Source organism: Aspergillus thermomutatus (assembly GCF_002237265.1).
Source record: "Aspergillus thermomutatus strain HMR AF 39 chromosome Unknown NODE_67, whole genome shotgun sequence".
NCBI classification, from domain to species: Eukaryota; Fungi; Ascomycota; class Eurotiomycetes; order Eurotiales; family Aspergillaceae; genus Aspergillus; species Aspergillus thermomutatus.
Window position 1 is genome coordinate 83,150 of NW_020798116.1, and position 25,779 is coordinate 108,928.

The window sequence follows — 25,779 nt, forward strand, 5'->3', positions numbered from 1 at the left end:
GTGACCATGCTTGCTAGTTCTGATAAATTAGAAAATTAGAGCTTCGTCCCCGTCCATTTCGATCACTAGCATGTACCATACAAAAGCATTTAAGAGGACTATACTGCAGTTAAGGGTACTTCCACGGCAGGGATAACACGAATCTCTCCAGCCACACGCTCTTGAAAAGCGGGGCCCGATGCAGGCATCTCAAAAGCGACTTTGTCCCCATCATTGTACTAGTATCCAACATTCAACACTCACTAATTACCATTTGGACAATAATTGAACTCCGAGATATGGATCATGATACCCTATTAAACTACGCCGTGACCGAAGAGTTCGCCGCTGCTGGCTACCCCGATGACCATATCAAGATCATACTAGACAAGCAAAACCGGCTCAAACATGAAGAGCCCGAGCCGATGCGTTGGGTGAAAGTTCATCGGCGGCACTTACTACCTGACACTTTGATCGCATACCAACTTCCCTAGGACTGGGACGAAGTAGGTGATTCCTTAGCAACTGCAGCTTTCGAGCGATTCGAGTACTCGGGTTAACACAAGATAAAAATGCAGGCAGATGGCGACTTCATCATCATTAAGCAATGGGTTAGCGAGGATCTCCAGGAGGAGCTGTTCGGGCACACGCGGCGTTTACGGCAGGGGAAACTGATTACAGATCGAATCACTGCATCCCCCACTCTTTTCTCAATTGAAGCCACCGCCGAAGACCAATCCCCTTCGGACAGCGACGCGCGCATTCTCTTGGGAATCAAAAGCATCGACTGGGCGAGTGATTTACAGCAGCCTAAGCATCTACGGTGGATGTAAGAGACCCGTGCTGGGACATATACCGATCACACTGATGGCCATGTTTTCGCAAGGCACCTATCAGTTGAGGGGATCGAATTAGACGTTTTGCTGGTGCGTACTATGGCTGGCTCTCCCACACTGATACTTATCCGGCAATCGTCATGCACTTCAGACCCGCGCCCTGGAGGCGTACGGACTCGATAAACATGAAGAGACTGGCGACTTGTCCTATTTTATCAAGCGCTTGTCGTCTTCCCATGAGCGGTCATCGTTTCAGGGTAAAAAGCTCCGAACATTTGCGTTGGCAATTTTAGAGGCTCAACTCCCTGGACACGAAAAGAAAACTCAGCTCAGTTTCATGGCCATTCCTTATTTCATGCTGCAGAACGCCGCGAAACGGAACGACCCTCTTCACCCAAGAGCTCACTGGACACAGCCTCTGGTTCAGTCGGCCTATCACCTCGATTCTTCCATGGCCCGTGAGCATCAGCAAGCAATTCGACGATTGTACAATCGCATCACTCAAATCATTCATGTGCCCAAACTCTGGCTCTTGAGTATCGGCGATAGTGGGTTCCCAGTCATGTTTTTTCTTCTTCATTCTGGTAATGAATCTCAGAATTCATCGCAACATGGTCGCCCACCCCTCCCTTTGACGGCCAGAGATCACTGATCGCCACACGTACAATTGGAAGGGACCCGTTCCCTCCCACAATCCGGATAACCACCAATTGGGTCTTTGCATTCTGCATCGAGCGCGCCCAGTGTAGTTCGTGGTTTGTAAGTCTCGTCCCTTTCACTTCCTATGAAATTGCGAAGGGAAACAATTAACAGAAGCAGAAATTCTTATCCCGAGTGCAGAACAAGGTAAAACGCCTTCAGGACGCGCGCAGAGACGCTGGAAACTGGGTATACAGACTCCAGAGCGATGGTAGCCTCATCGATGCGCATCGCTGGCGGTCGCTATTGCAATCGCACTCGGACAATGAGCTACTGTCTATCCTCGCGTTTCCTAGAGAGCCAGAGTCCTCCAAACGGTTAACAATTCCTATTCCGCTTGAAGGAAAATACTCCTCGGACACATCGAAGACTGACGCCACCGCGTTCTGGCCCAGAGCTAGGGTCGAAATCCTTAGTCCAAGGACACTGGAAGATTACAATATACCTTATCACTGGGATTCTGGGGTAAGTGGTGATTTCTATAACGTACTACGTTAGTCATCGAATAGTCTGACCGGTAAATCTCTCTTCCAGGAACGAAAGCTTCTCATTATTGCCCAACCTGTTACGGAGCTGGATCTAAAATTTCTCTACGACCATACGAGGCGACTACGTGCCACAGAGGCCAGTGATGGTCCTCTGCGCCAGAACCCCGCGGACATCGAGGATCCGTACTACAGACCACCTGCATACGTCCTGGATGCGGCAAAGTCCCAGGCTGAGACGCAGAAATCGCAGTCGCATCGCTCCAAACAAACTACTCTGCATCGGGAAACAACAGATTGGTCTTCTCAGGTGGTGGCGGGAAAGGGAAGTAATCCCATCTTCATGTGGCCTATCAAGGATGGCTCTAACGCAGGTTGGAGCGCCCGTGATACGCTGGACAGTGATCGTCCACTCGGAGACAGAGTTTTGAATAAAAGCCCCGATCCGCATCATCAAGTATCCTCAGCGAACGAACCCACGCCCACCCAATGGATGAAATCTCTGCTCGCCCACGCCCACCGCGATATCCTTTTCACTGACGACATTCGCTCTGCGAAGAACTACAATAACCTGCCGCTAAAATCAAAGTCCGATGTAGACAAACACATCATTATCTTACGGGACAGGTACCTCGTGAATAACCACATCCTCTCTCTCATTTCCTCGTTTGTGCGTCGCGTGAGCGACCTGCTGGATTGTTTTATAGCCGAGGACTATGATTGTATTGTCAAGGGCAAAGCGTGGGCAGCAGTACATGTTGTGCTTCTGGTAGGTTTCCTCGTCTGAGAGTCTAGCGTGAGAACGTGCAGCTAATTGGCGCCGAAACTGAGACTTTCCGGTCACGTTCTCTCGATCCTCTGTTCTTGTTTCAGTGTGACATCTTCTCCATCCCATGGGGCGAATTCATCCATCAGATTCAGAATCTACACGACGGACTATCTGGTGCGGACTACTCTTATATCACGTATTCCATGATGCGCGCATTTGTTCAGATCATGTTGCTTCTCGCGGATTCAGCGGCCGAAGCATCTCGTCTCATGACAGACATTAAGGGCGCAAGTGACCGTAGCCAACAGGATGACGATGGCGGTAGAAAGGAGCAACTTCTGGACCCGATCAGACCACCCAATTTAAAAGACGAGTTTGGTAAGGCCAAAGAAATGGAGGAGCCATCGTCACCAAGGAGCAGTACTGAGGGGACAGATATCCAAGACAGCTGGGAAGAAACGAACCATATAACGCCGCCTAAGGAACAAGACCAAGTCACTGCAACCGCAGCGCCAAGTGACCAGCAAAACGATTTCTCCAGGCACCTGAACAGACATATAGATCTGATCTTGTCTTATTTTGATCGTGCACAACACGAATGCTGCGCAACGTTCCTTTCTGAAGAGGCTGAGTCAACATACAACGAGATAGACTGTGGGAGGATAATCGCTCATATTTTGGATTCCGTCCTGCGGGGCCATTCAACCTGTGAATCGATGCCTATACTAGACATCGAGGAAATATATGCAACCTATACAAACTCCCTGGTAGGTTCTACGGCTCGGCCTCTTACATATGCTGACTTTATCCGCCACGTGTAGCAACTGCAGGCCCGAAATAGACCCAGCAAAAACCTGCTCTTGGACATTAACTTGCTTCGGGAAGAGCTCACGATAATCAGCGATAATATCAGTGACCAGCTCGATTTAATCGAAGAGGGGTGTGAAGACTCTCCTGATGACAGAGAAAGCTCTGAAATCGACAAAGAGGAGCGCACACCTGTAACTTTTGAATTACTTTTTGGTCCCACCCTTGATGGCAAGCCGGTGAACAATGTTTCCACCCGGAATACGCTACAGGAGATCCGGGCTCGTCTGCAAGATACGCAGGATATATTTGAGGAGCTGATCAAGCGTGTCGATCGTCTAGAGAAACAGGTATTTATGCCTTTTTCTATGACACCATAAATGTCTCAATTGAGTTCACCAATCACCTAGATCGTTCAACGCGTGGATATTATCCAGGAAGACCATGGCAAAGCGATCCTCGTCTTCACCATTGTCTCGACCATCTTTCTCCCCCTTTCTTTCGTGACTAGCTACCTGGGCATGAACACCGCGGATATTCGGAATATGGAGTTAAGCCAGGCACTGTTTTGGCAGGTTGCGGCTCCCTTCGCGGTGGTGGTGGTATCTGTGGTTCTGATAGTGGCATATAACGCTAACGACATCCTTGCAATCATGATATCTCCCTGGAGAGGTACTGCTCCGTCCTATCGTCGTCATTATTTGCATCACAGAATTGCGCATCTCTTGGACCAGATACGACTGGAGTATTTAGTTTAAGATGAGTGGTTCGGCTTAACCACGTCGAGTGGCATGGCTCGGGCGTGTTGACTCAGATGGTATGACACCTCTGTCATGGGCCTCAAAGGAAGGGCATGAGGCAGTGGTGAAACTTCTTCTTGACACTGGAAAGGTGGATGTCGATTCCAATGACTCAGACGGTTTGACACCTCTGTCATGGGCCGCAAAAGAAGGGCATGAGGCACTGGTGAAGCTGTTTCTTGACACTGGAAACGTGGAAGTAGAGTCCGAGGATTCTGGTGACGAGTTTGAGGCAGTTAGGAAGCTGCTGGAGACAGATTAGATGGGGTTAAGGGTATCTCACTTTTTCGCCCTTGTATGCGGAACAGTTCAGGTTCAGAAAAGAGATGGGAAACATTATGACCGTATCCAATTGGCGGAGAGTCATCCCATGACAGGCACCACCTCAAATCTGTGTTGGCGAAGAGTTCGCGACCCTCTTTGTCCTCCTGCGCGTGTTGGCCGTAAATGTTCTCAGCAATCTCGTCTACTGTATCCGTCTCCCTGCGCAAGGGTAGCAATGATCACTCGTTTCACTCTTCTTGCTCTCATACCGGCCCTCGCGCTGGGAGAGCCCCTCAAACATGCGACACGGGGACAGTGGCTGACGTACAATCCCATTGACCCCCAGGCAGATGCTGGTGCACGAACACTACTCAGCTATATCCAAAGCACCTATGGGAACCACTATCTGTCCGGTCAGATGGATGTCGGGGAAGTGGCCTTTGTCAAAAGCAATACCGGCAAGACACCCGCCATCCAGGGAAATGATTTTATGGACTACTCTCCCTCGCGGGTGCAGTACGGCGCGTCCTCTCATTCGGCCGAAGATTGTCTTGCATTTGATAAAACCGGAGGCATCAATACGATTGTCTGGCACTGGAACGCTCCAACCTGTCTCTACAACACCGCGGACCAGCCCTGGTACAAGGGATTCTACACCTCGGCTACATGTTTTGACGTGCAGGAGGCGATGAATGAAGGGCCAGGAGGCAGCAACTACCAACTCATTCTTCGGGATATCGATGCAATCGCGGTTCAGTTGCAGAAGCTATCTGACGCGGGGGTCCCGGCCTTATTCCGCCCTCTTCACGAGCCTGATGGCGGCTGGTTCTGGTGGGGAGCAAAGGGCCCAGGTCCCTTCAAGCAGCTTTGGGATCTCATGTACCAGCGCCTGACACAGTACCATAACCTACACAACCTCATTTGGGTTTGCAATACGGGCAATCCCTCTTGGTACCCCGGGAACGACAAATGCGACATTGCCACCGTCGACTACTATGCCACTCCCGGTGACCATGGACCCGCACACGACCAGTGGAACTCGTTGTATGGTTTGACAAATGGTCAGAGAATCCTGGCTTTGGCCGAGGTGGGCGACATTCCCGATCCGAGCCAGATGACCAGCTCCGGGGCGCTCTGGGCCTACTGGATGGTCTGGTCTGGTAGTTTCATTGAAGGAGGCAGCTACAACCCCATCAGCTATTTGCAGCAAGTGTATTCTGACTCGAAGGTTGTCACGCTGGACGGGCCGTCTCCGTTGGGCGCATGGAAGGGCACTTCTGAAGGTAGCAATGGAGGATCATCTTCGTCGACAACATCGTCTCCAACAACAACCACTTCCAGCCGGCCCTCCACGACTTCGGGGAGCCTTGCCCCTCGATATAGCCAGTGCGGTGGCCAGGGATGGACCGGGCCCACTGCCTGCGTGAGTCCTTATACTTGCCAGGTGCAGAACCAATGGTACTCGCAGTGCTTGTAGAAGGGTCGTCGGAGTTGGCGATCATCTCCATACGCGAGGCCAAGAAGCAAGTGGAAAGGACTTTTGATGAGGTTAAGAAATCGGTATGAGGCAGTCTCAGAGCGTATTCAACGATAACACTCTTTACCTATTTGTTCATGTTGGAAATGCCTTGTGGGAATGTGAGAAATTGAATGTAGCTGTCCGCTGAACTTGGTTAGGCCAGAAACACGAGAGCCTAAAACATTCTTTACTCAATATATGCAATTCCCCGAGAGATTAGGACCTAAGCAGTCTCCTGTTCGTCTTTTTGTTCAGTGAGATAGGTCTGTGGCAGGCTCACAGCCTTGTTAGTTTGAGGGGTATAAACAAGGTCTTGGGTGTGCCAGACTGTCATTTCCTGGGCGATAACATTCCTTTCATCCTTCTGAGTTGACTTTCCAATTCTAAAATGAGTTTAAAGCCCAATATCCTAGGTCTTGAAACTCGGTTGCACCCTGAATCTACTCCCCCAAGAGAAGATTATCGGATGATGCGCAGTATTATCCGGAAGTGGCTCTGGATCGCTGCTCATCAGCCTAGTTGTGGGATTAACCAACGAGAGCAATTGAACACTAATACATAGCGTGTGGCTGATAATACTGCGTCGGATGATGATAACATGCGCCTTGATATAGCATTTGAAAGAGCGATAACGTATATCAGATTAGAAGTGAGCCTGGCGTTGACTTGGCTTCGAATCCGGATATACACCGACTGGCTCGAGCAACAAACGGCCTTTCCCTCGCTTTAGTGCAGCGAGCGCCTACCTACGCGACATTTCATGGAGCTGTGCAAACTACCTCGACATGTACAAGCGGTCATGGTCCCGGTTGCCCCAGGGAAGGCTTCCCGAGGCAGAGAAACGCAAGCAACAGTATACCTCCACCATACACACATGTTTTTGCTTCAATGGGCTCTGTAGGAGAAACTGGGAGAGGGCAATTCGGACTCTTCTCCGATTCTCAATGCTGAGAAGCATACAGGCTAAATAGCTGCAGCAATCCACGTAGATCCAATGTCGATTTCCCCGCATGTCGATCGTTTCTCCACCAATCTTGGACAAGGACCTGTAGTGACGTTTCCTCGATGAATACGGACTTCTGCCGTGATGAGATCTATGCCACGATACGGGATCACGATGCGGGGCATTGTAGAGCGGATATAAAGCCTGTTCGATTCCCGGCAGGTCTTATGTAGGTCCCTCGGCCGGATGACCCAGAAGAATCCATTCCGATACAAAGAGCAGGATGAAGTTCCTTTTCAGGAGGTTTGTCACATTGACCGCTGCTTCTTTGGTAGTAGCTGCACCATCTGTCAACCACCTTTCATTGAAATATGCTGCCTATAAGCGAGAGCTTCTTCAAGACCTAGTGTCATGGGACCAGCATTCTTTGTTTGTCCGAGGTGAACGCCTCATGATCTTTTCTGGAGAGTTTCACCCCTTTCGACTGCCAGTTCCTGGACTGTGGCTTGATGTGTTTCAGAAGATCAAGAGTCTGGGATTCAATACTGTCTCCTTCTATACCGACTGGGGTCTCATGGAGGGTAATCCTGGCCATGTTGTCGCTGACGGTATCTGGAGTCTGGACGAGTTCTTTACCGCTGCAAGTGAAGCTGGCATCTACCTGATAGCTCGACCTGGACCCTATATCAATGCAGAAACCTCGGCCGGTGGTATCCCCGGATGGGTTCTTCGTCTAAAAGGCATCGTCCGCTCAAACAGCGATGATTATCTCCAGGCGACAGATATGTACATGGCCACGGTAGGGAAGATGATTGCCAAGGCACAAATTACCAATGGAGGGCCGGTGATCCTGGTTCAGCCAGAAAATGAGTACACGACATGGCCCAACGTTGCAGAGTCTGAGTTTCCGACAACCATGAATCAGGAGGTCATGGCCTATGTCGAGAGGCAGCTTCGAGACGCTGGAGTAGTTGTTCCACTGGTTGTCAATGACAATAAAAACCTGGGATACTTTGCCCCTGGTACTGGACTGGGCGAGACGGACATCTACGGGATTGACGCTTATCCCATGAGATATGACTGTGAGACCATGATTCACGAGTTGATGATGTGTACCTCATGTACAACCAGGTGGCAATCCCTATGTGTGGCCAACATATCGATTCCCGCGAGACTGGCAGCAGACACACCGCAATCACAGCCCTACGACCCCATTTGCTATTATGGAATTTCAAGGGGGCTCAGGGGGTGGATGGTAAGAAATATCATGGACTACTGCTCTGTTTAAAGCACTAAGACATTATCATCAGGGAAGGAGTCACAGAAGACAAATGCGCGATTCTCGTTAACAATGAAGCTGTCCGAGTGGTGAACAAGAACAATTACGGCTTCGGCGTCACCGTCCTCAACATCTACATGGTGTGGCATTCTCCATCCTGCTCACCCCGGCTCTTAGCTGACTGTCCTAGACGTACGGGGGCACCAATTGGGGCAATCTCGGCTACCATGGAGGATACACCTCGTACGACTATGGGGCTGCCATCACTGAGGATCGTCAGATTTGGCGAGAAAAGTATAGCGAAGAGAAGCTGCAGGCCAACTTCCTAAAAGTGTCTCCCGCGTACCTCACCGCAACGCCTGGAAACGGGGTTAATGGGTCATATACAGGAAGCAAGGACATTGCAGTCACTCCACTGTTTGGCAACGAGACGAACACCAATTTCTATTTACTCAGACATGCCGACTTTACCTCGACTGGAAATGTCCAATACCAACTTCAGGTTTCGACGAGCACTGGGAACGTGACAATCCCTCAATTGGGAGGCAGTCTGTCCTTGAACGGAAGAGACTCCAAATTCCACGTCACTGACTATGATGTGGGCGGATTCAATCTCATCTACTCTTCTGCAGAGGTTTTCACCTGGGCCAAGGGAGGCAACAAGAAGCGCGTACTCGTTCTGTATGGAGGAGCAGATGAACTTCACGAACTTGCGGTGCCAACACATCTTCCCCGGCCGAGAGTCGTTGACGGGTCCGGAGTCAAGACTTCCAGAAAGGGAAGCTCTTGGGTTTCACAGTGGCAGGTAACTGCTCAAAGACGGGTTTTGCGTGCAGGAAACCTGGAGATTCACCTCCTCTGGCGCAACGACGCTTATCAGCACTGGGTCTTGGAACTACCAGCAGCGCAGCCAATTGCCAACTATAGCTCACCATCCAAGGAGACGGTGATTGTGAAGGGAGGATATTTGCTTCGCAGCGCATCAATTGCAGACAACAAACTGCATTTGACTGGTGATGTGAACACAACAACTTCCCTGGAGGTCGTTTCAGCGCCAGCAGATCGACTCGATGGGATTGTCTTCAACGGCCAGTCCTTGGAATCAACTCGCTCTGACATTGGCAATCTCGCTGCAACGGTTCACTATCAACCACCGGCTGTCTCTCTGCCTGACCTGAAGCGTCTCGAGTGGAAATACCTCGACTCTCTACCCGAAATCTCCCCCGGTTATAGTGACGAGAATTGGACGCCATTGACAAACTCGTACACGAATAACACGCGCAACTTCACTGGCCCTACATGTCTGTACGCCGACGACTACGGCTATCACGGGGGCTCCCTGATCTACCGGGGCCATTTCAAGGCCAACGGAGACGAGTCATGGGTATTCCTCAACACCTCTGGCGGCGTGGGCTTCGCCAATTCAGTATGGCTAAATCAGACCTTCCTGGGATCATGGACAGGGAGTGGATCGAATATGACCTATCCCAGAAACATCTCTCTTCCCCCCGAGCTGTCTGCCGGAGGATCATACGTTTTGACAGTGGTGATCGACCACATGGGGCAGGACGAAGAGGCACCGGGGACAGACGCAATCAAGTTTCCTCGAGGAATCCTCGACTACGCGCTATCGAGCCATGAACTGTCCGACCTTGAATGGAAGATGACTGGAAATCTTGGCGGCGAGCAATACCAGGACTGGACGCGAGGCCCGCTCAACGAGGGAGCCATGTATGCCGAGCGCCAGGGATATCATCTTCCAAATCCCCCTACCTCCCAGTGGAAGTCATCCAGCCCGATCAATAATGGGATCACTGATCCTGGTATTGGATTCTATGCTACTTCGTTCTCCTTGGATCTGCCTGAGGGATACGATATCCCCTTGAGCTTCGTCTTCAACGCCTCCGCATCAGATGCAAGGTCAAGGACGCGCTATCGCTGTCAGCTCTTTGTCAATGGATATCAGTTTGGGAAATACGGTATGCAGGCCTCCCATTAAGAACAAACTATCATAGGATCTTAACTTGATGCAGTCAATGATCTGGGCCCACAAACCAACTTCCCCGTTCCAGAGGGTATTCTCAATTATAACGGGGTCAACTATGTAGCCATAACGCTTTGGGCGCTCGAGCCCCAGGGGGCGTTGGTCGGTGGTTTGGACCTTGTCGCTTCCACTCCTCTCCTGTCTGGATACCACAAGCCAGCCGCGGCACCTCAGCCTGCTTGGGAGCCTCGGCGGGGCGCTTACTGATGTGTTGATGAACGTGAGATTGGAGACTAATTAGAGTTTGGGGTAAGAAAAATGATGCAGCGAAGTCAAGGGGCTTGGGACACAGATGTCAAGTAGTCATTGAGATACGAGGTCATAACAATTTGATATTCGCCATGTCTGCATATACGTTAACTAGACTTCAACATAGTAGGCTCAAATAAGGAAGATCCGCCATGATTGCCGTCCGCTTAATCACTTCTTCCGAGGATAATCCCATGTCCAGTTGCGAATATAATCTGGATCAATGCCATCGTTGAACGCCTTGTTCTTCGCGGCCAGCTGGAGGTGGGTCAAATGCTCCCGCACCCCCGAGGCGGTATTGCCTAGGGACGGGATACGATCGATGGCGTCGATCGCCAAGCTGTACCGGTCCGTCTGGTTCCGTACAGCGAGCTCAAACGGCGTGTCGATGTTGCCCTTCTCTTTGTAGCCGCGCACGTGGAGGTTGTGCTGGCCCGGCCGCTTGTAGGTGAGACGGTGGATGAGCCAGGGATACGAGTGGAAGTTGAAGACGATCGGTTTGTTGGTGGTGAAAATGGCCCCCCATTGGCGGTCTGACATACCGTGCGGGTGGTTGATAGTGGAGATGAGACGGAACAGGTCAACAACGTTGACGAAACGGATCTTGAGCTGGGGCAGGTACTGGCGCAGCAGAGCCGTCGCGGCCAGCGCTTCGTGCGTAGGGACGTCACCGCAAGATGCCATGACCACATCGGGCTCGCAACCCTGATCGTTGCTAGCCCAGTCCCAGATGCCGACTCCCTTGGCGCAGTGCTCAATCGCCTCCTCCATGTTAAGGAACTGCACGTGCTCCTGCTTGTCGGCCACGACGACATTGACATAGTTGACGCTGTTGAAGCAGTGGTCCATGGTCGACAGCAGGGTGTTGCCGTCGGGGGGCAGGTAGATCCGCACGACCTCGGGGCTCTTGTTAGCGACCACATCGAGGAATCCGGGGTCCTGGTGCGTGAATCCATTGTGATCCTGACGCCACACGGTCGCGGTCAGGAGGATGTTGAGCGAGGCGACCTTGGCGCGCCACTCGACCTCGAGGCACTTTTCAACCCACTTGCAGTGTTGGTTGACCATCGAGTCGATCACATGGATGAAGGGCTCGTAGCTGTTGAGCATCCCGTGTCGACCAGACAAGATGTAGCCCTCCAGCCATCCTTCACAGGTGTGTTCGCTGAGCATCTCCATCACACGGCCCTGCATCGCCAGGTTGCCGCCATCCTCGTCTTCTTTGAAGTACTCGGCCATCCAAACCTTCTTACCCGCCTTGTAGATCTCGCCCAGTTTGTTGGACTCGGTCTCGTCGGGACCAAAGACGCGGAAGGTGGTCATGTTCTTGGCCACCACGTCACGCAGATACTGGGACATGTTGGCCATGCTGGGACGGATGGTGACGCCTGGCTCGATGTCGGCCAGGGCGTAGTCGCGGAAATCAGGCAGATCCATCGGTCGTCGCAGGAGACCACCGTTGGCGACCGGATTGGCGCTGATGCGTGAGTTGCCTGTTGGGGCCAGCGCCTTCAATTCGGGGATCAGTGTACCGTTCTTGTCGAAGACCTCCTCAGGCTTGTACGCCTTCATCCACTTCTCCAAGACTTTCAAGTGATCCGGGTTGCTCTGCACATCGGTGATAGGGATCTGGTGGGCACGCCAAAAGCCCTCTAGGAGCCTGCCGTCCACTTCTCTGGGAGCAGACCATCCCTTGGGCGTGCGGAGGACGATCATGGGCCAAAGAGGGCGGAAGGCCTTGTTGGACTCGCGCGCCTGTTTCTGGATCTTCTTGATTTCCAGCACACAATGCTCGAGGGTGGCCGCCATGGCCTGGTGCATACTCTGACGGTCGCTTCCCTCGACGAAGTACGGGGTCCATCCGTATCCCTTGAAGAGCATTTCCAACTCTTCGTGACTGATTCGGGCCAGAATGGTGGGATTGTTGATCTTGTAACCGTTGAGATGGAGCACTGGAAGAACTGCGCCGTCGGTGATCGGGTTGAGAAACTTGTTGCTGTGCCAACTGGTGGCCAGAGGGCCCGTCTCGGCCTCACCATCTCCGACCATGGTCAACGTTATGAGGTTCGGGTGATCAAAGACGGTTCCAAAGGCATGAGAGATCGAGTATCCGAGCTCGCCTCCTTCGTGAAGACTTCCGGGGGTCTCGGGAGTGGCATGGCTGCCGATTCCGCCGGGGAAGGAGAACTGCTTGAAGAACCGCTGCATGCCCTTTTCATCCTCGGTCTTGTCCGGATAGACCTCGGTGTATACACCCTCGAGATATGACTGCGAGAGGATCCCAGGAGCACCATGGCCAGGGCCGGAGACGAACAATACATCCAAGTCGTGTTTTTTGATCAAGCGGTTCATGTGGATCCATGTGAAGGATTGGCCAGCGTCGGAACCCCAATGGCCCAGTAATCGAGCCTTGAGATGTTCCACCTTGAGAGGCTCTTTGAGAAGAGCATTGTCGCGCAGATAAAGCATACCGAGACAAAGATACATACTCGCACGGAAATAGGCATCCGTCTTTCGGAGCTCGTCCTCGCTCAGGGGCGTCCCCTTGATGGTGGACCGAGCAACTCCATACGCGGAGAGGCTTTCGATTTCCCCTTTTGATGTCATTTTGGGTAAGCTTCAATTCATCCGATGGTCTTTTCTCCTTGGTGAAATAACATGTAGGAGTGGGTAGAATGAGGATAGATGATAAATGTGGAGGAGGAATCACTTATGAAAGAAAGCTTGTTCGATGATTTATAGAGACAGCGCATTGATTCTATGGCCTGATAACTATTTCTGGTGGTGCGCTCATGCTGACCCGGATGGAGGACGTTGATGACGTAGAATACTCCGAAGAAACCGTAACCGGGTCGGGGGTTGAAGGCTCATTGGATGAATCATGATGGGTGTTATGATGAGTCATTGGAAGGATACAGACATGGATTGCGATACCAGCCTTTTCGAACAGCCACAATAACCTGACGATGCTGGGATGTGCCATGTGCAGAGAGAGAGGCAGAGATCGCCAGGAATACGATCAGGAGATATCGCGATAGATACCCCAGGCAGTCAGGCTCATCAGGCAACCCCTCTACTTATGGTTATGGGCCCATATGGCACACTTTGACTTCTGATTGGTCAATCCTGACAGAATCACGTGCAGTCTGTGCAACTGATTTCTGCCTCAGGATGTCAATTCCGACTATGTCCTTCCTGCTTGGGCATAATGGGTGCCTCCTGCCAAGCTGGATCAGGCATTCAAGGGTCGAGGAGTGTTTGAAGGTGTACAGTAGATTTTGGATGCCTTGACTACTCAGTTGCAACCCTGCTGTCAAAGTTTCTTCCATCGAGAATTATGCTAGAAACATAGGGGCCTTGCATGTACCTGCCTGCACTGAGACGGGGACATGTTCCAAGTAACTATAGCTCATGCAGATCAAATGCATAATCGAAGCAGCAGTGAAATATCGTATTTGTTCCTTTCCGTCCTCTTCTAAGCACCACCAAAGACCAAAAGGCTTTGAATATTGACTCTCCCAAAGCCATGCCGCCGCAAAAATTCCCGGCCACGGTGAACAGGGAACTCGACCACGACAAAGACACGAATATCCTCAGCGTTGATGCTTGCCTTTTCTAATAGCTGCAGCACCGCACAAAGTGTCTTTCCAGTGGCAAGCACGTCGTCCACCACCACCACTGAGGCGCCTCTGGGGATTAAATCCCGGTCCATTTCGATCCTCTTCGCTTTTGAATCGTTAGATGCTGACGACGAGATATGCGACGTGGACTTGAGGACGGAAACAGTGGGGGGAGGCAGCTTGCCAGCTTCGCGAATCAATGCCAACGGTACATCGACCCGCAAGGCTAACGCTGCTGCATAGACAAAGCCGCCAGCCTCGCAACACGCTACGACATCGACTTTGGCCCAATCACCCGTGAAGTGAGATTGCAGCAGAGACGTACACAGGGCCAGTCCACCCGGCTGTTGGGAGATGTCGAGCACGTGGCGGAAGTCGATGCCCGAGCGTGGAAAGTCAGGTACCGAGCGCACCATGCTGGCCAGTCGCTGCAGGTCTTCGTGGAAGAAGGGAAGCAGGTACTGTTCGGCAAGCTTTTTTGCCGCCTCGTCTCCGGTCGCATCATTGTCGAAGATGAGACTGGGACGGTAGTCCAAGGCCGTCAGGTTCAACCTGCCAATCTTGTTGCCCTTGTTGTTGTCGTTGTCACGGCCATCATCGCCGTGGCATCCTCGGCGCGCCCGCCGCGTCTCTTCGCTCGCTTCGACACGAATCTCGAGCACTCTGCTGTCTGGCACCAAATGCGACAGGGCTGCGACTGGCGCCTCATCTCTCATCCCGGTGATTAGCAGCACTTCCACATCTACAGCACCGTACGCCACATTCAGGAAATGCTCCTGTAGCAACTGAGGTCGATGCCGTACCTGGTCCTGAAAAAACGATGTCAACGCTGGCCGGTGTTGCTCTTTATAAGCACGGTCTCGAAGCAGGCGGTTTAGGTTGGCACCGGTATGCGCCGCGTATTCTCGCTTGGTCACATGGCTGATGCTGACTGCGCGCGCCGTGAGGCTTTTGTGGGCGCACGTGGTAAACACAGAGGCCCATATATCGGCGCAATAGTCCTTACCGGCGCCGCTTTCGCCCGTGACAAGAATAATGAGTTTCTGTTCCATTGGTGTTTTCGGGAGCGGGCAGGCGTAAGCCAGCACATTGCGTGGGTCCACGCTGTGCTTGAGACGGGCCAGACGCGGCCGGTTCGGACCAAAAGCCTTGGCTGCCAGCGCGGCGTCTCTGGGGTCTGGCCCAAGATCTGCGCTGTAAGCTCCGCTACTCAAGGGCAACAGGTCCCCGGCGACGTCGTATACCCACTGCTTGGCAGCTTGAGCGACTTCGGTTCCATCTTGGTTACGGAGCCAGACTCCAGTCACCACGCAGGCAAAGTCCCAGTCTCGACAACCGAAGGCAGTGGTATCACCTGCCACGTCGGTGATCGCTCCGCCACCTTGCAGCAGATGGAGATAGCAGAATGGCGTGGGACGGTTCATAATAGCCGTCACTAAGCTATTGGCAATGCTCACTGCTCCGATGCCTTTCAAGAACAAACATCGCTTGAAGGAGGAGGTCTTGCTGCCGCCGTGCCCGCCGTGCATTTTGGACATGTACATCTCGGCCTCAAACAAACCGACGCCATTTACAGCCTTGAAATTGCCTTCCGGTCCCAAGACTGTGCCTACAGGCAGGGGAGTGGACATGGGTGTTTCAGAGGTGAGCTTTGTCGTGGAAGACTCGAACATGGTGACGCCAAGATGCAGCTGACCGGAATCCCAGTACAGATAGGCATCTGCAGAACAGTTGCGGGGAAGCTTTCTGGCGACAAATTCATCGAAATGGCTAAGCTTGAGCCGCGCCTCGAGATTGTCGCTCAACGGGACAACCCAGTCCCGAGTCGAGTAGACAGGAGCCATGTAAGCCTTGAAAGTAACGCTGACTACGATGCCAAAGTTGGTTCCAGCCCCTTTCATCGCCCATAAGAGATCGATTTCGTTTTCTGGGCGCACGGCGCCGGCCGGCCGGTGTTGGCTTGGTACACGGCCTATGCAAAGAACCTCGCCAGATCCCACACTGACCACCACGGCACCGACAATGGCGTCGCATGCGAGACCGTATAGCCTTGCCAGGTGCCCGATGCCGCCCTGTAGCCATAGCCCCGCGCCGACGCTTGGGCGGGACCCCAAGGGCACTGTCACGCCGGCCGTCATGGTCTTACGGATGATATCACCCGTCTTGCAGCCGGCCTCGGCGACGACCAAGGAATCAAAATCAGGATCGGCCTCCCCACCATCCTCCCCGCCTAGGAGAATGTGTAATTGGTCCAAGCCCCCCATGTCGACCGAGACGACGTTGGGCCATAGACAGTGGCCGCTGTGGCCCCCACCAATGACGGCCAGGCCAACCCCGTGCTTCAGAGCCCATTGAACGCACTGTTGGACGTGTCGGATCTCTGTCGGCCTTACAACCGCAGCGGGACGGTGAAGGAGAGCCTCGCGATTTTTAACCATCTTGTCCTTCACTAGTGGCACTTGAGCTGTCAGCTCAGGCAATGCGGTTGCATGTTGGGTAAAAGCCAGCATGACACTGGGAGAGTGGAACAAGAGATGGTCTGGGTGGGCTTCCTCACGACGGCCCAAGGTGCGGCACACCTCACGCCATTCATCTCGGATCGCTTTGTTGGCCTCCCTATCCTGCATGGCGTACCCTGCGACGAAAGTAGCGAACTTGTCCAGTACCTCGTCATCATCTGCTACGCGAACGGTTCCGGTAGGATAAGAAGCCATTCGATGGCACACTAATCCGTCGAGGTACAGGGCCCCGTCGCGATGGAAAACAACTACCACCCCGCCTTGGGGTTGCTCAACAAGCATGTCCAGCGCCTGTTCAATGAACCTGTCTTTGGGTCTCAGGCCGTACATGCTATGGCAGAATAAGACGACGTCGAATTTTTCGTCGCTATCACTCGTACTGTTATCGGTACCGCTTCCTCTGTTGCTGTTTAGAATAAATGGGATCCGGCGGATGTTGGCAGGGCTCTCTAAGCAGGGCAACGGGGACTCCGTCTCCAGGGTAGAGCAAAGCCATTCTTCCACCCTTGTAGCAAACAGGCCGTTAGACTCGAAAGCAGTGTACCTCCTGATTTTCTGTCGTAGACAAAGGGGCAGATATCCGAGTACGCTCTTCGGGCCGGGTCCGATTTCTAGCACCGAGATATGGTTACGCGAGTTGAAGAGAGGGCTTAGCAGCTGAGATAGTTGAGGGATAATGAAGTCACGGTATGATGAGTCCCGCACCAAGATATCGAAGCCAGCGCTGTATTGTGTGTCGGACAACGGCTGCTTCACGGATAATGCCGTTGCCGTTGCCGCCACTTTCTGCCTCAGTACCACCTTGAGGAAGTCGAGATTGGCCATATCAGTTCGACATGAGTGTGGATGGCGACAATGGTTAACATGGGCCTCAGCGATGTTCAAAAGCAGTTGTGCAAAGGCGGGGTCACCATGCAGGACGAGGTAGGACGAGGTACAACACAGGTCGTTGCTTGACCACGTCACTTCAGGGCGGCTAGGCGCGATAGCCAGAGCTAACATGACTCGCATTCCAGTGTTCTAGAGGCCCATGGACTGGTGACTTCTTGAAAAGGGAAGTGAAAGCTGACAGACTTACAAGGTTCATAGGGCTTTATAAATTTAGATTCCCAGTTCCCTAACTTGCTCTATCTTGAGCATTGCCTCAGATCATCTCACAATGACTTCCAAAAAAGGACAAACATAAAGGGACCACTATCAACAAAATATATTCAAGGCTCATAAGAAGGAAAAGGCTCGACACCAGAGCACTTAGGACCAAGTGAAGGTGCTCCAGGTGGATATCGAGAACTGTTTTGCTTCGAAAGTAAGAGTAAGATGGGGAGTCCCAAATCTGTTTGGCTTAGCTTTTTGTTGTATAGCTTGTCAGGGATCATCATACAGTCTGTCTGCGGCAGAATATCTCGCAGTGGAAGACTTGCTTCTGACAAAATCACTCGCTCCACTGCCATGTGGAGAAGAGACCCTGGTTCCTCAACCATCATATTGCCGGTTCCCTGCATATCCCTTCATTGTCGTCACTTTTGGCAATGCCACGTTCCATCAGCCCTATGCGCCGGGGAGCATCGTCACGCTGGGCGACGTGATGGTTGTTGTGGCCCAGATGTACGAAGCCCTTGACTGATGCATCTCGGCAGGAGGGCTCATGCAGATTCAGGACTTGATCCTCCCGCAAAGTACAACGTCCTCTCCGAAAGGATACCATTTCACGTCGGTCAATCGGGACGCGGGAATGGCCACGCCGTGCTCGTTGAATCGTCGCTTAGGCGAAACAACCACTCCTCCTTGCCCGAGCCAGGTTGGAGCGATGGTGACAATGACCGAGTCAATGAGATGTTGGTAGGAGGACTCCAAAAGAGAATTGATGATCGTCCCTCCTCCCTCGATCATGACACTCTCCAGTCCTTCTTTTCTGAGGGTCTTGAGCAGAGTGATCCAATCCATGCGATGCTCTCCTGTTTCGGTCGTCACCACATCCAGCGATATGAACTTGCCGCCATGCCTCTCCAACAGAGCTTTCTTCTCTGCCGGGGCAGACTGCATCCCTGTGATGATAAAGGGCGCTCGACCACGACCTTCCCGGGCCAGCGTCAGGATTTTAGAGCTCTCGGTAAAGTCCCATCGAGCGCTGGGATCGATGATGATCGGACGGGGTTGTCCCTCTAGGCCTTGACCACCGTAGCCACCGACCCCATCGATGCGGCAGTTCAATCCAGGGTCATCTGCAACCGCAGTGCCCACCCCGATGAGGATTGCATCATGACGCGACCGGAGATAGTGGGTCATCGCTTTAGATTGGGGCCCTGAAAGTACGGTTCTTGCGCCTGGTGACTGGGCCAGAGCAGAGTCGAGGGAAGTAGCAAAGGTGAGTGTGGTGAAGGGCAGATCAGAATTTGGAGTTTGTGAACCTTTACTTTTTGGTGGAAGATGGGGCTCTAAGAATGTGCGATTCGAATCAGGGAATATGAGAGCATCTCTGGGATGATTATTCGACATTCTGGAGATATTTTGACACGGTTGTTGATATTTGGATGACGAGAGATGCAGGAAAGACGGCGAGGATCAAAACAGGAGATGCGAAACAAGCAAATTGATGCCTTGTTCCTCAGGCCTCTATCCCCCCGCTTCCGCATCAACGAGGAACAGAGTAAGAAACTCATACGGGTTAAAGATGTGTAAGAAGCTTGCAGTTGTCATGCAGAATGTTAAAATCAGAGATTCATCTACTGCTTCCCCTCTGGAACCAACTCCTCAAATCGTCTCAAATCCATGGGCTTCTCCAACAGGGGGATAACATAAGGATCAAAGGTCTTCCAGTACGGATTCTCCAGGTGGTATTTCTGGGAGCCCTCGTTCAGATAGCGCTCCACGATGCAAAAGTCCTGCTTGTCATGGACCGACTGCATCACGAACCAGGACAGAGTCTCCTTGTCCTTGGAGTAGACGGCAGAGGCCTCGAGGAGCTTTGCATGAAGCTTCGAGATGCACTCGGGATCGGGCTTTGCGCGGAGATCTGCAGCGATGAGTGAGGTAATCGATTACGAAGAGATGTTACATACGGACGACGATGGTGTAGACCATGTTGGATAGACTCAATCAAGACTTGGATGATGTGCTGGGTCCTGATTCCAGGATCTTTGTTGTTTGTTTTATAAGTGCTGGTGGGGCAAGAGACTACAAGTGCGTCGGTGAAGCTGAAGTGGAGCAAATGATATCATGTTCATTGGACGCTCGGATGGAGTCCGAGCAGCATGTTTAAAGCCAGAGGAGATCCAGGGGCCAGAAAGACAGATATGTTGTCGGAACATGTCGAATCTATGTGGAAAATAATACAAGAAAGGATAACAGAACGGGAAGGAGCCCGAATATGACAGAATATGCAATCCAAACCCTCACCAAATCACGCCTGACAATCGACAAACAAGCAATGCTGTCTCCAAAAAGAATGAGCAAGAAGAAATCCCAGAATCCTCAAGTCTTGATCAACCACCCCACGGATCCCCCCACGGCAACCACAATGATCACTGTGAGAATCCACGCCCCCGCGCGATCGCCCGTGTTGATGGGGGCGAGCGCATTCGGCGCCTCATCCTCATGGGTCGCAATCTGATGCTCCTTGCCGTCCGGGTTCGTCTCGATGGTCTTGGGGGCGGCCGACTTGTAGTACATCAGATTGGCCGTGATGCCGGCCAGGGCCGCCATCTGCGTTTCCAGACCGGGCGTGAAGCCGTCCCATGTGGGCTGCCACCAGCGAATGCCGCAGGTATTGTCGGGCTGCTTGGAGCACTGCTTGGAGATGGCGAGAGCGGATCCCTGCAGGACGGGGTAGATGCGGGCCGCCGTCGAGGGGACGAGGATGGCCGTGTGAGCCAGCCACATGGCCGTGTACCCTTTGAAGCCGATCTGGTTGCGATCGCAGGTCATGATGGGCTCACAGGCAACCTCGGACAAGATGTTGCCGCCCTTGTCCTTGGGGCAGAAGGTGCCGATGAGGGAGTCCAGCAGCCCGTTGACTCTTTTCAGCCACTGCTCGTCACCGTTGGTCTATCCGCCATATCGAGTCAGCACGCCGGTCGAGCAAGTCAACTGGACCGGGAGTCACTTACGTAGTTATACATGAACGAGGCCCCCGACAGATAGGTGCCGTAATTGTACGACCACTGGGTGTTCCCAGCATCCTTGCAGTTGGCTTCATTGGAGGTCGAATCGGCAATGTACCAGCGATTGGTCTGTAACAGCGGAGTGGTGGCCGACCAGTCCCAGATCTTCTCGGCCCATTGCGCATAGGTGTCGTTCCGGGTGAAGCGCGCGAGTCGGGCCGACAGTTCGAAGAGACCTCCATTGGAGATGGCATTCTTCATCGTGTAACCCGCCTGGTAGGGCCAGATCTGCCATCGCATGCCGCCATCGCAGGTCGTGTTATCCCAGCGGGCCACCTGCATGTTGAAGACGACCCGAGCGAGGGAGGTCCAGGTGGGTTTGTCTGAGATCTCCGGGAATCCTGTCTCGGAAGCAGTGATGGAGGCCAGGCCCCAGAACATCTGATCATCATTACCCTGGGAGATCAGTTAGCATTGATGCGAGGAGAGAAAGGCGATCGAGAGTCAGTCAACCGACCAGCCATTGACTGTAATTGCCCGAGAAGAAGTCATAATTCTCGCCCGACTGGAACATCAGGTCATGTGACACGACGGAATTGTAGGTGTTATCGCTCGAGGCCTGCCAGTACTGGATGAGGGTCATGAACATGGCGCCGGCCACATACCAAGTGCCTGTCAGCTTGCCGGGAATGCCTTCGGTCTGGTTCTTGGCGTAGAACTCCATCATGGGAGCCGCGACGGTTTTGGCGGCCGACTTGAGGGTGTCTGATCATCATAGCATGGGTTACGAGTGTACACCTTGCAGAGAGGCTTCTTGGAATCGATACATACCAACATTATCCGCCTGGATCCCGAGATCTGCTAGGGCCACCTGCCCATAGAGGAGCAGAGTGGTGGCCCCGCAAAGTTGGCGCAAACTCAGCAGGCGCATCTTGACCGCAGAGGGAAACGGTGTGAGGCTCAAAGAAATGGGTAGGTCAGGTTAGGTAACGCTGAGGATGGCAGAAATCAGGTTCGACGAATCAGCTGGATCATCCTACCAAAACAGAATGATAGGGACAATAGGAACAATAGGTAATAACTATGTTAGGGTAGGAAGTGAGTGACAACTGAGGAGCAAGGCAGTTAAGGCAGTGTGGACTGAGAAAACTGATCATAAATTAATGATAGTAATAATAATAGTGCTCCTCTTCATCACCATCACTGGAAAGAATCATTTCTCAGGGGGTGATCTAGGTGTCTGAGGCAGTGCCAAGGGTGCCAATGCCACAGTGACCAAGACAGATGCCAGCATCATTGGATCATCGCATTCTTGGACTCTCACTTTCTCAATATGATTCGGCTTGGGAACCCTGAAACCGCCACTAGGACAAAAGCAGCCAAGACTCAGGTGTCTCAGGGATTACTCATAGCCAATGGGAACTCACCGCAGCTGCCACGTCGCTCCACTTTCATTCTCTCCCCTGAGTAGGGGCCAATCACAGCAATGGACTGGGTTTGCCAAGGGAAATGACCCACTAGGACCACACAATCTAGTTGCCTAATGCTAAAATAACTTAGCAGCCCCTGACCGCACTAGGAATAGTTTGGCTCAAGGGATTCAACGCCAGGGTCTATATTATTATGGATCATAGGATGTCATCCTTACTTCTTGCTGCTGCTGTGCTGAATAAATATACACAGTGTCCTACTCTGTATCACTGATGACTACTTATTAGTCTGACTTGGAAGCTGTATGTACGGAGTACGGAGTATAGGATGATCCATCTCCTCTGGCTAATTCCATGTTTTAATTGTCGCTTCGACCAAAAATTGACAGCAGTTTGACAGTCATTACTAAGCAATCTATTTCTCTTTGAACGAAACATAACAAGAAGGTTCGCAAAATAGCTTCAACTTGCCTGATAGAGACATGTCGGGAGGGTTTCAGGCAAGATTTCTAATCCGGAGAGTTTCGATCTACGACGTCACCTCTCGGCGGAATTACTAATGGGCGTCGGCGGCTGTAACTCAGTGATAGAGTATAAAATGGCTGTCATGATGTAGGTAAAACAGATGAAATAACACGCAGATTCTCTTCCAGGAATTGAAGCCTGTCATTCTGGTAGCCATGGCGTCTCCCACTGCAGTAAAGAGCGTTCTTGTTGTCGGTGCGACTGGATACATGTGAGTGATGTCGACTGAATAGAGCAAACAGACGCAGAATAGCTCTGACGCTATACAGTGGAGGCTCAATCCTCTCTGAACTCTTACAATCCCCAGAGGCGGCCGAATTGAGCATCTCAGCCTTGATACGTCGACCAGAACAGGCGGCCCGACTCCAGTCTCTCGGGGTGAAGCCTCTGGAATTCAAGGGCCTTGATGACCTTGACGCTTGTAGAGACGCTGCTTCTCAGCATGATGGTATTGATTCATTCTATCTTGATGGTTTACTTGCACTCACACATAGCTCTAGTGGTGATCAATGCCGCATCTGCATCCCACGATCGTTCTGCCAAGGCATTGGTCGAAGGATTGAGCCAGAGACAGAAAGCTACCGGCAGAGATACGTACATGATCCATGTAAGCTTTTCTTCTCTTGAATACTTTCTTTCCAGTTTGCTGACCGACGTCAATGAAGACCTCTGGCACGTCGATCCTCGGAGACCATCCCTACACCGGTGCGCCGCAGAATCAGAAAATCTGGTCGGACGAAAAGGACAACATCTATGCAATGGAGAAGAACCATCCCGAGCGCTATGGGCAACGGGTCACCGATGTCGCCGTTGTCGAGACGGGATTGAGTCTTGGTGTCAAGACGTATATCGTCGTCCCTCCCACTATCTGTATGTTATCCGTGACCGGGGAGAGGCTTCAATGCTAACTGATACTTGAAAACGACAGATGGCAAAGGATCCGGCCCTTTTGCGACTCTGAGTCAACAAGTGCCCAATCTTGCACGCCTCGCCCGGAAACGAGGCCACGCGGCCGTCATCGAGAGCGGAGCAGGAGTACGTTTGATAGACAGTATATGATAGATAGGTTCTGACTGACATTTCCCGTCATAGATCTGGAATCATGTCCATATCTTGGATCTGGCGACCTTCTATCTCCTCCTCTTCCGGGCCGTGAGAGAGCAACCGAACTGGCTTCCATGGGGCCCCAAGGCCATCTTTTTCGTCGAGAGCGGAGAGCATACATGGCTGCAGGTCAGCCAAGGCATTGTTGATGCTTTGCACAAGCAGGGACTCTTAAACAACAATGAAGTCGAGTCGATCAGTATGAAGGAAGCAGCAGCCGAAATTACCGGGGGAGATGAGAGTCTCGTGGAAATCACTCTTGCATCAAAGTATGTTGCCCAAGCAAGATCCACCTACACATACCAATGCTAATGCGCAAATAGTTCCAGGGCAAGAGCCGATTTCGCTCGGAATCGGCTTGGATGGAAGACATCCAGGGGAGATGAAGACTTTCTGAATCACTTTGATGGGGAGATTGAAGCCATGAGTGAAGAGCTAAAGGCGTCCAACTAGTTGATTGGATTCTAAAGTAATTCATGTCTCAGACAGCTTAAAAGGGTTAAAACCCATGCGTTGTACATTCCTAAAATGAAGCAGGCTTCCAGCTGATGGAGTAAACGGTGGGATGACCCTCGATTGACATATAGTAGCTCAACCCCAAAAACAGGTTTCCTGGGAAAGATGAAGTGACCAGACATACATTCCCTGCCCAGCAAAACAACCCAGCTTAGTTACATCGCCTCTTCAATCTCACACCATACACTCTCAACCATCCCGTCCCTCAATCAAGACTCACTGCGGTCGACCTAGTAGACAGTGATAGAAGAAGATCCGCTGCTCTGGTAACCCTCCGTGGCGACAATCTGGTAGTTGTGCGTTCCAAGGTTCATGCCTAGCCGGGCCCAGGCGTTGAAGTGGTTGGCCATGGTGACAGTACCTCCGACACGCTTAGAGGTACGCACCGACCAGTACTGGGTGAAAGTCTTGGTGCCTTCGATGGAGGGGGCATTGTAGCGGGTGGCAGTGTAGATGTTGTAAGTGCCACCGTCTGTGGTGACTGTGCCCTTGTAGGTACCACCGCTGCTAGGGTTGTACGTGCCATAGGACTCCACAACGTAATACTCGATCAGAGGGTTGGTGGTCCAGCCGTAGACAGCCAGGTAGCCATTGCCGCTGGGGTTGAAGCTGCCTCCGTAGTTGATGGTCCTAGTTCCGTTAGCTAGAGGTCTTCAAGCCAAACATTGCAAGAAGGCGCTGGGTACCGAGCACTGCCAGGGTTCCAGCCCTTTCCGCCGACAAAGTTGCCCGTGTTCTTCCAGTTCACCGAGTACGAGCCGCCGGCGCCGTTGGTGTAGGTCACATCACCGCCGCCATCGGTCCAGAAGGAGTAGTAGTAACCATTGTTCCATCCGGTAGAGCTTGGGGTGGAGCGTTCAGCGAACTCATGGAGAGCAGTCTCGTTGAACGTGGCGCCCTCGGATTCGACGGGGGCAGCCAGAGCTCCAATGGCGGAGCACGCCAGCAGCAGGTAAGAGAAAGAAACCATGATGTTCGCAGGAGATTGTTATGACTGGAAGACGAGTGTCAAACGGAGTGTTTGGTGGATTCCGTACTCGAGGATGCCTCTGCTCTTTATACCTTTGCGTCCCGGGATAAGAGGAGTGAGCCAAATGCCGGCCAAACCCACATCCTCACATCCTGACACAGACACTACCTTAGCGGCTATTCTTGGGATTAACGTGTTTGGGTCCGATTGACTTTGTCACATCCATTCAACGATCCGGCAGTTGATCCGGGGTACCTGCGGGGGAGCCCGTATCCTCGAGTCTGCAATTCTGCATGATAATCCGGCTGAATTGAAAGATGAA

General features: G+C 52.2%; 9 protein-coding genes across 9 annotated transcripts; 3 read left to right on the forward strand and 6 right to left on the reverse strand.

The window, feature by feature from the left end:
• Positions 1–551: 551 nt before the first annotated feature.
• Positions 552–4,637, forward strand: CDV56_107612 (uncharacterized protein; the record flags this gene model as incomplete). The annotated part of the gene is made up of 10 exons (XM_026761231.1): positions 552–808; positions 866–905; positions 967–1,363; positions 1,414–1,574; positions 1,635–1,979; positions 2,049–2,768; positions 2,873–3,535; positions 3,590–3,925; positions 3,986–4,247; positions 4,363–4,637. 10 exons carry the CDS (start codon positions 552–554, stop codon positions 4,635–4,637), a joined length of 3,456 nt encoding a protein of 1,151 aa, XP_026615412.1.
• Positions 4,638–4,874: 237 nt separating this feature from the next.
• On the forward strand, positions 4,875–10,631 carry CDV56_107783 (uncharacterized protein; the record flags this gene model as incomplete). Its single annotated transcript, XM_026761402.1, has 6 exons — positions 4,875–6,062; positions 7,622–8,183; positions 8,233–8,356; positions 8,412–8,520; positions 8,571–10,359; positions 10,414–10,631. The coding sequence occupies 6 exons, from the start codon at positions 4,875–4,877 to the stop codon at positions 10,629–10,631; spliced, it is 3,990 nt and encodes a 1,329-aa protein (XP_026615413.1).
• A 213-nt stretch (positions 10,632–10,844) lies between these two features.
• CDV56_107987 (phosphoketolase family protein) lies at positions 10,845–13,280 on the reverse strand (the record flags this gene model as incomplete). The annotated part of the gene is made up of 1 exon (XM_026761606.1): positions 10,845–13,280. One exon carries the CDS (start codon positions 13,278–13,280, stop codon positions 10,845–10,847), a length of 2,436 nt encoding a protein of 811 aa, XP_026615414.1.
• An 868-nt stretch (positions 13,281–14,148) lies between these two features.
• Positions 14,149–17,823, reverse strand: CDV56_108098 (uncharacterized protein; the record flags this gene model as incomplete). Its single annotated transcript, XM_026761717.1, has 1 exon — positions 14,149–17,823. The coding sequence occupies one exon, from the start codon at positions 17,821–17,823 to the stop codon at positions 14,149–14,151; it is 3,675 nt and encodes a 1,224-aa protein (XP_026615415.1).
• A 642-nt stretch (positions 17,824–18,465) lies between these two features.
• On the reverse strand, positions 18,466–19,308 carry CDV56_108228 (RibD family protein; the record flags this gene model as incomplete). Its single annotated transcript, XM_026761847.1, has 1 exon — positions 18,466–19,308. The coding sequence occupies one exon, from the start codon at positions 19,306–19,308 to the stop codon at positions 18,466–18,468; it is 843 nt and encodes a 280-aa protein (XP_026615416.1).
• Positions 19,309–19,535: 227 nt separating this feature from the next.
• On the reverse strand, positions 19,536–19,893 carry CDV56_108252 (putative quinol monooxygenase; the record flags this gene model as incomplete). The annotated part of the gene is made up of 2 exons (XM_026761871.1): positions 19,536–19,825; positions 19,872–19,893. The coding sequence occupies 2 exons, from the start codon at positions 19,891–19,893 to the stop codon at positions 19,536–19,538; spliced, it is 312 nt and encodes a 103-aa protein (XP_026615417.1).
• A 390-nt stretch (positions 19,894–20,283) lies between these two features.
• Positions 20,284–21,843, reverse strand: CDV56_108278 (glycoside hydrolase family 76 protein; the record flags this gene model as incomplete). The annotated part of the gene is made up of 4 exons (XM_026761897.1): positions 20,284–20,856; positions 20,919–21,368; positions 21,430–21,677; positions 21,744–21,843. 4 exons carry the CDS (start codon positions 21,841–21,843, stop codon positions 20,284–20,286), a joined length of 1,371 nt encoding a protein of 456 aa, XP_026615418.1.
• Positions 21,844–23,022: 1,179 nt separating this feature from the next.
• CDV56_108346 (NAD-dependent epimerase/dehydratase family protein) lies at positions 23,023–24,424 on the forward strand (the record flags this gene model as incomplete). The annotated part of the gene is made up of 7 exons (XM_026761965.1): positions 23,023–23,078; positions 23,137–23,315; positions 23,368–23,474; positions 23,533–23,737; positions 23,796–23,902; positions 23,960–24,240; positions 24,295–24,424. The coding sequence occupies 7 exons, from the start codon at positions 23,023–23,025 to the stop codon at positions 24,422–24,424; spliced, it is 1,065 nt and encodes a 354-aa protein (XP_026615419.1).
• A 293-nt stretch (positions 24,425–24,717) lies between these two features.
• Positions 24,718–25,457, reverse strand: CDV56_108388 (glycoside hydrolase family 11 protein; the record flags this gene model as incomplete). Its single annotated transcript, XM_026762007.1, has 2 exons — positions 24,718–25,117; positions 25,174–25,457. The coding sequence occupies 2 exons, from the start codon at positions 25,455–25,457 to the stop codon at positions 24,718–24,720; spliced, it is 684 nt and encodes a 227-aa protein (XP_026615420.1).
• Between the last annotated feature and the right edge of the window lie 322 nt (positions 25,458–25,779).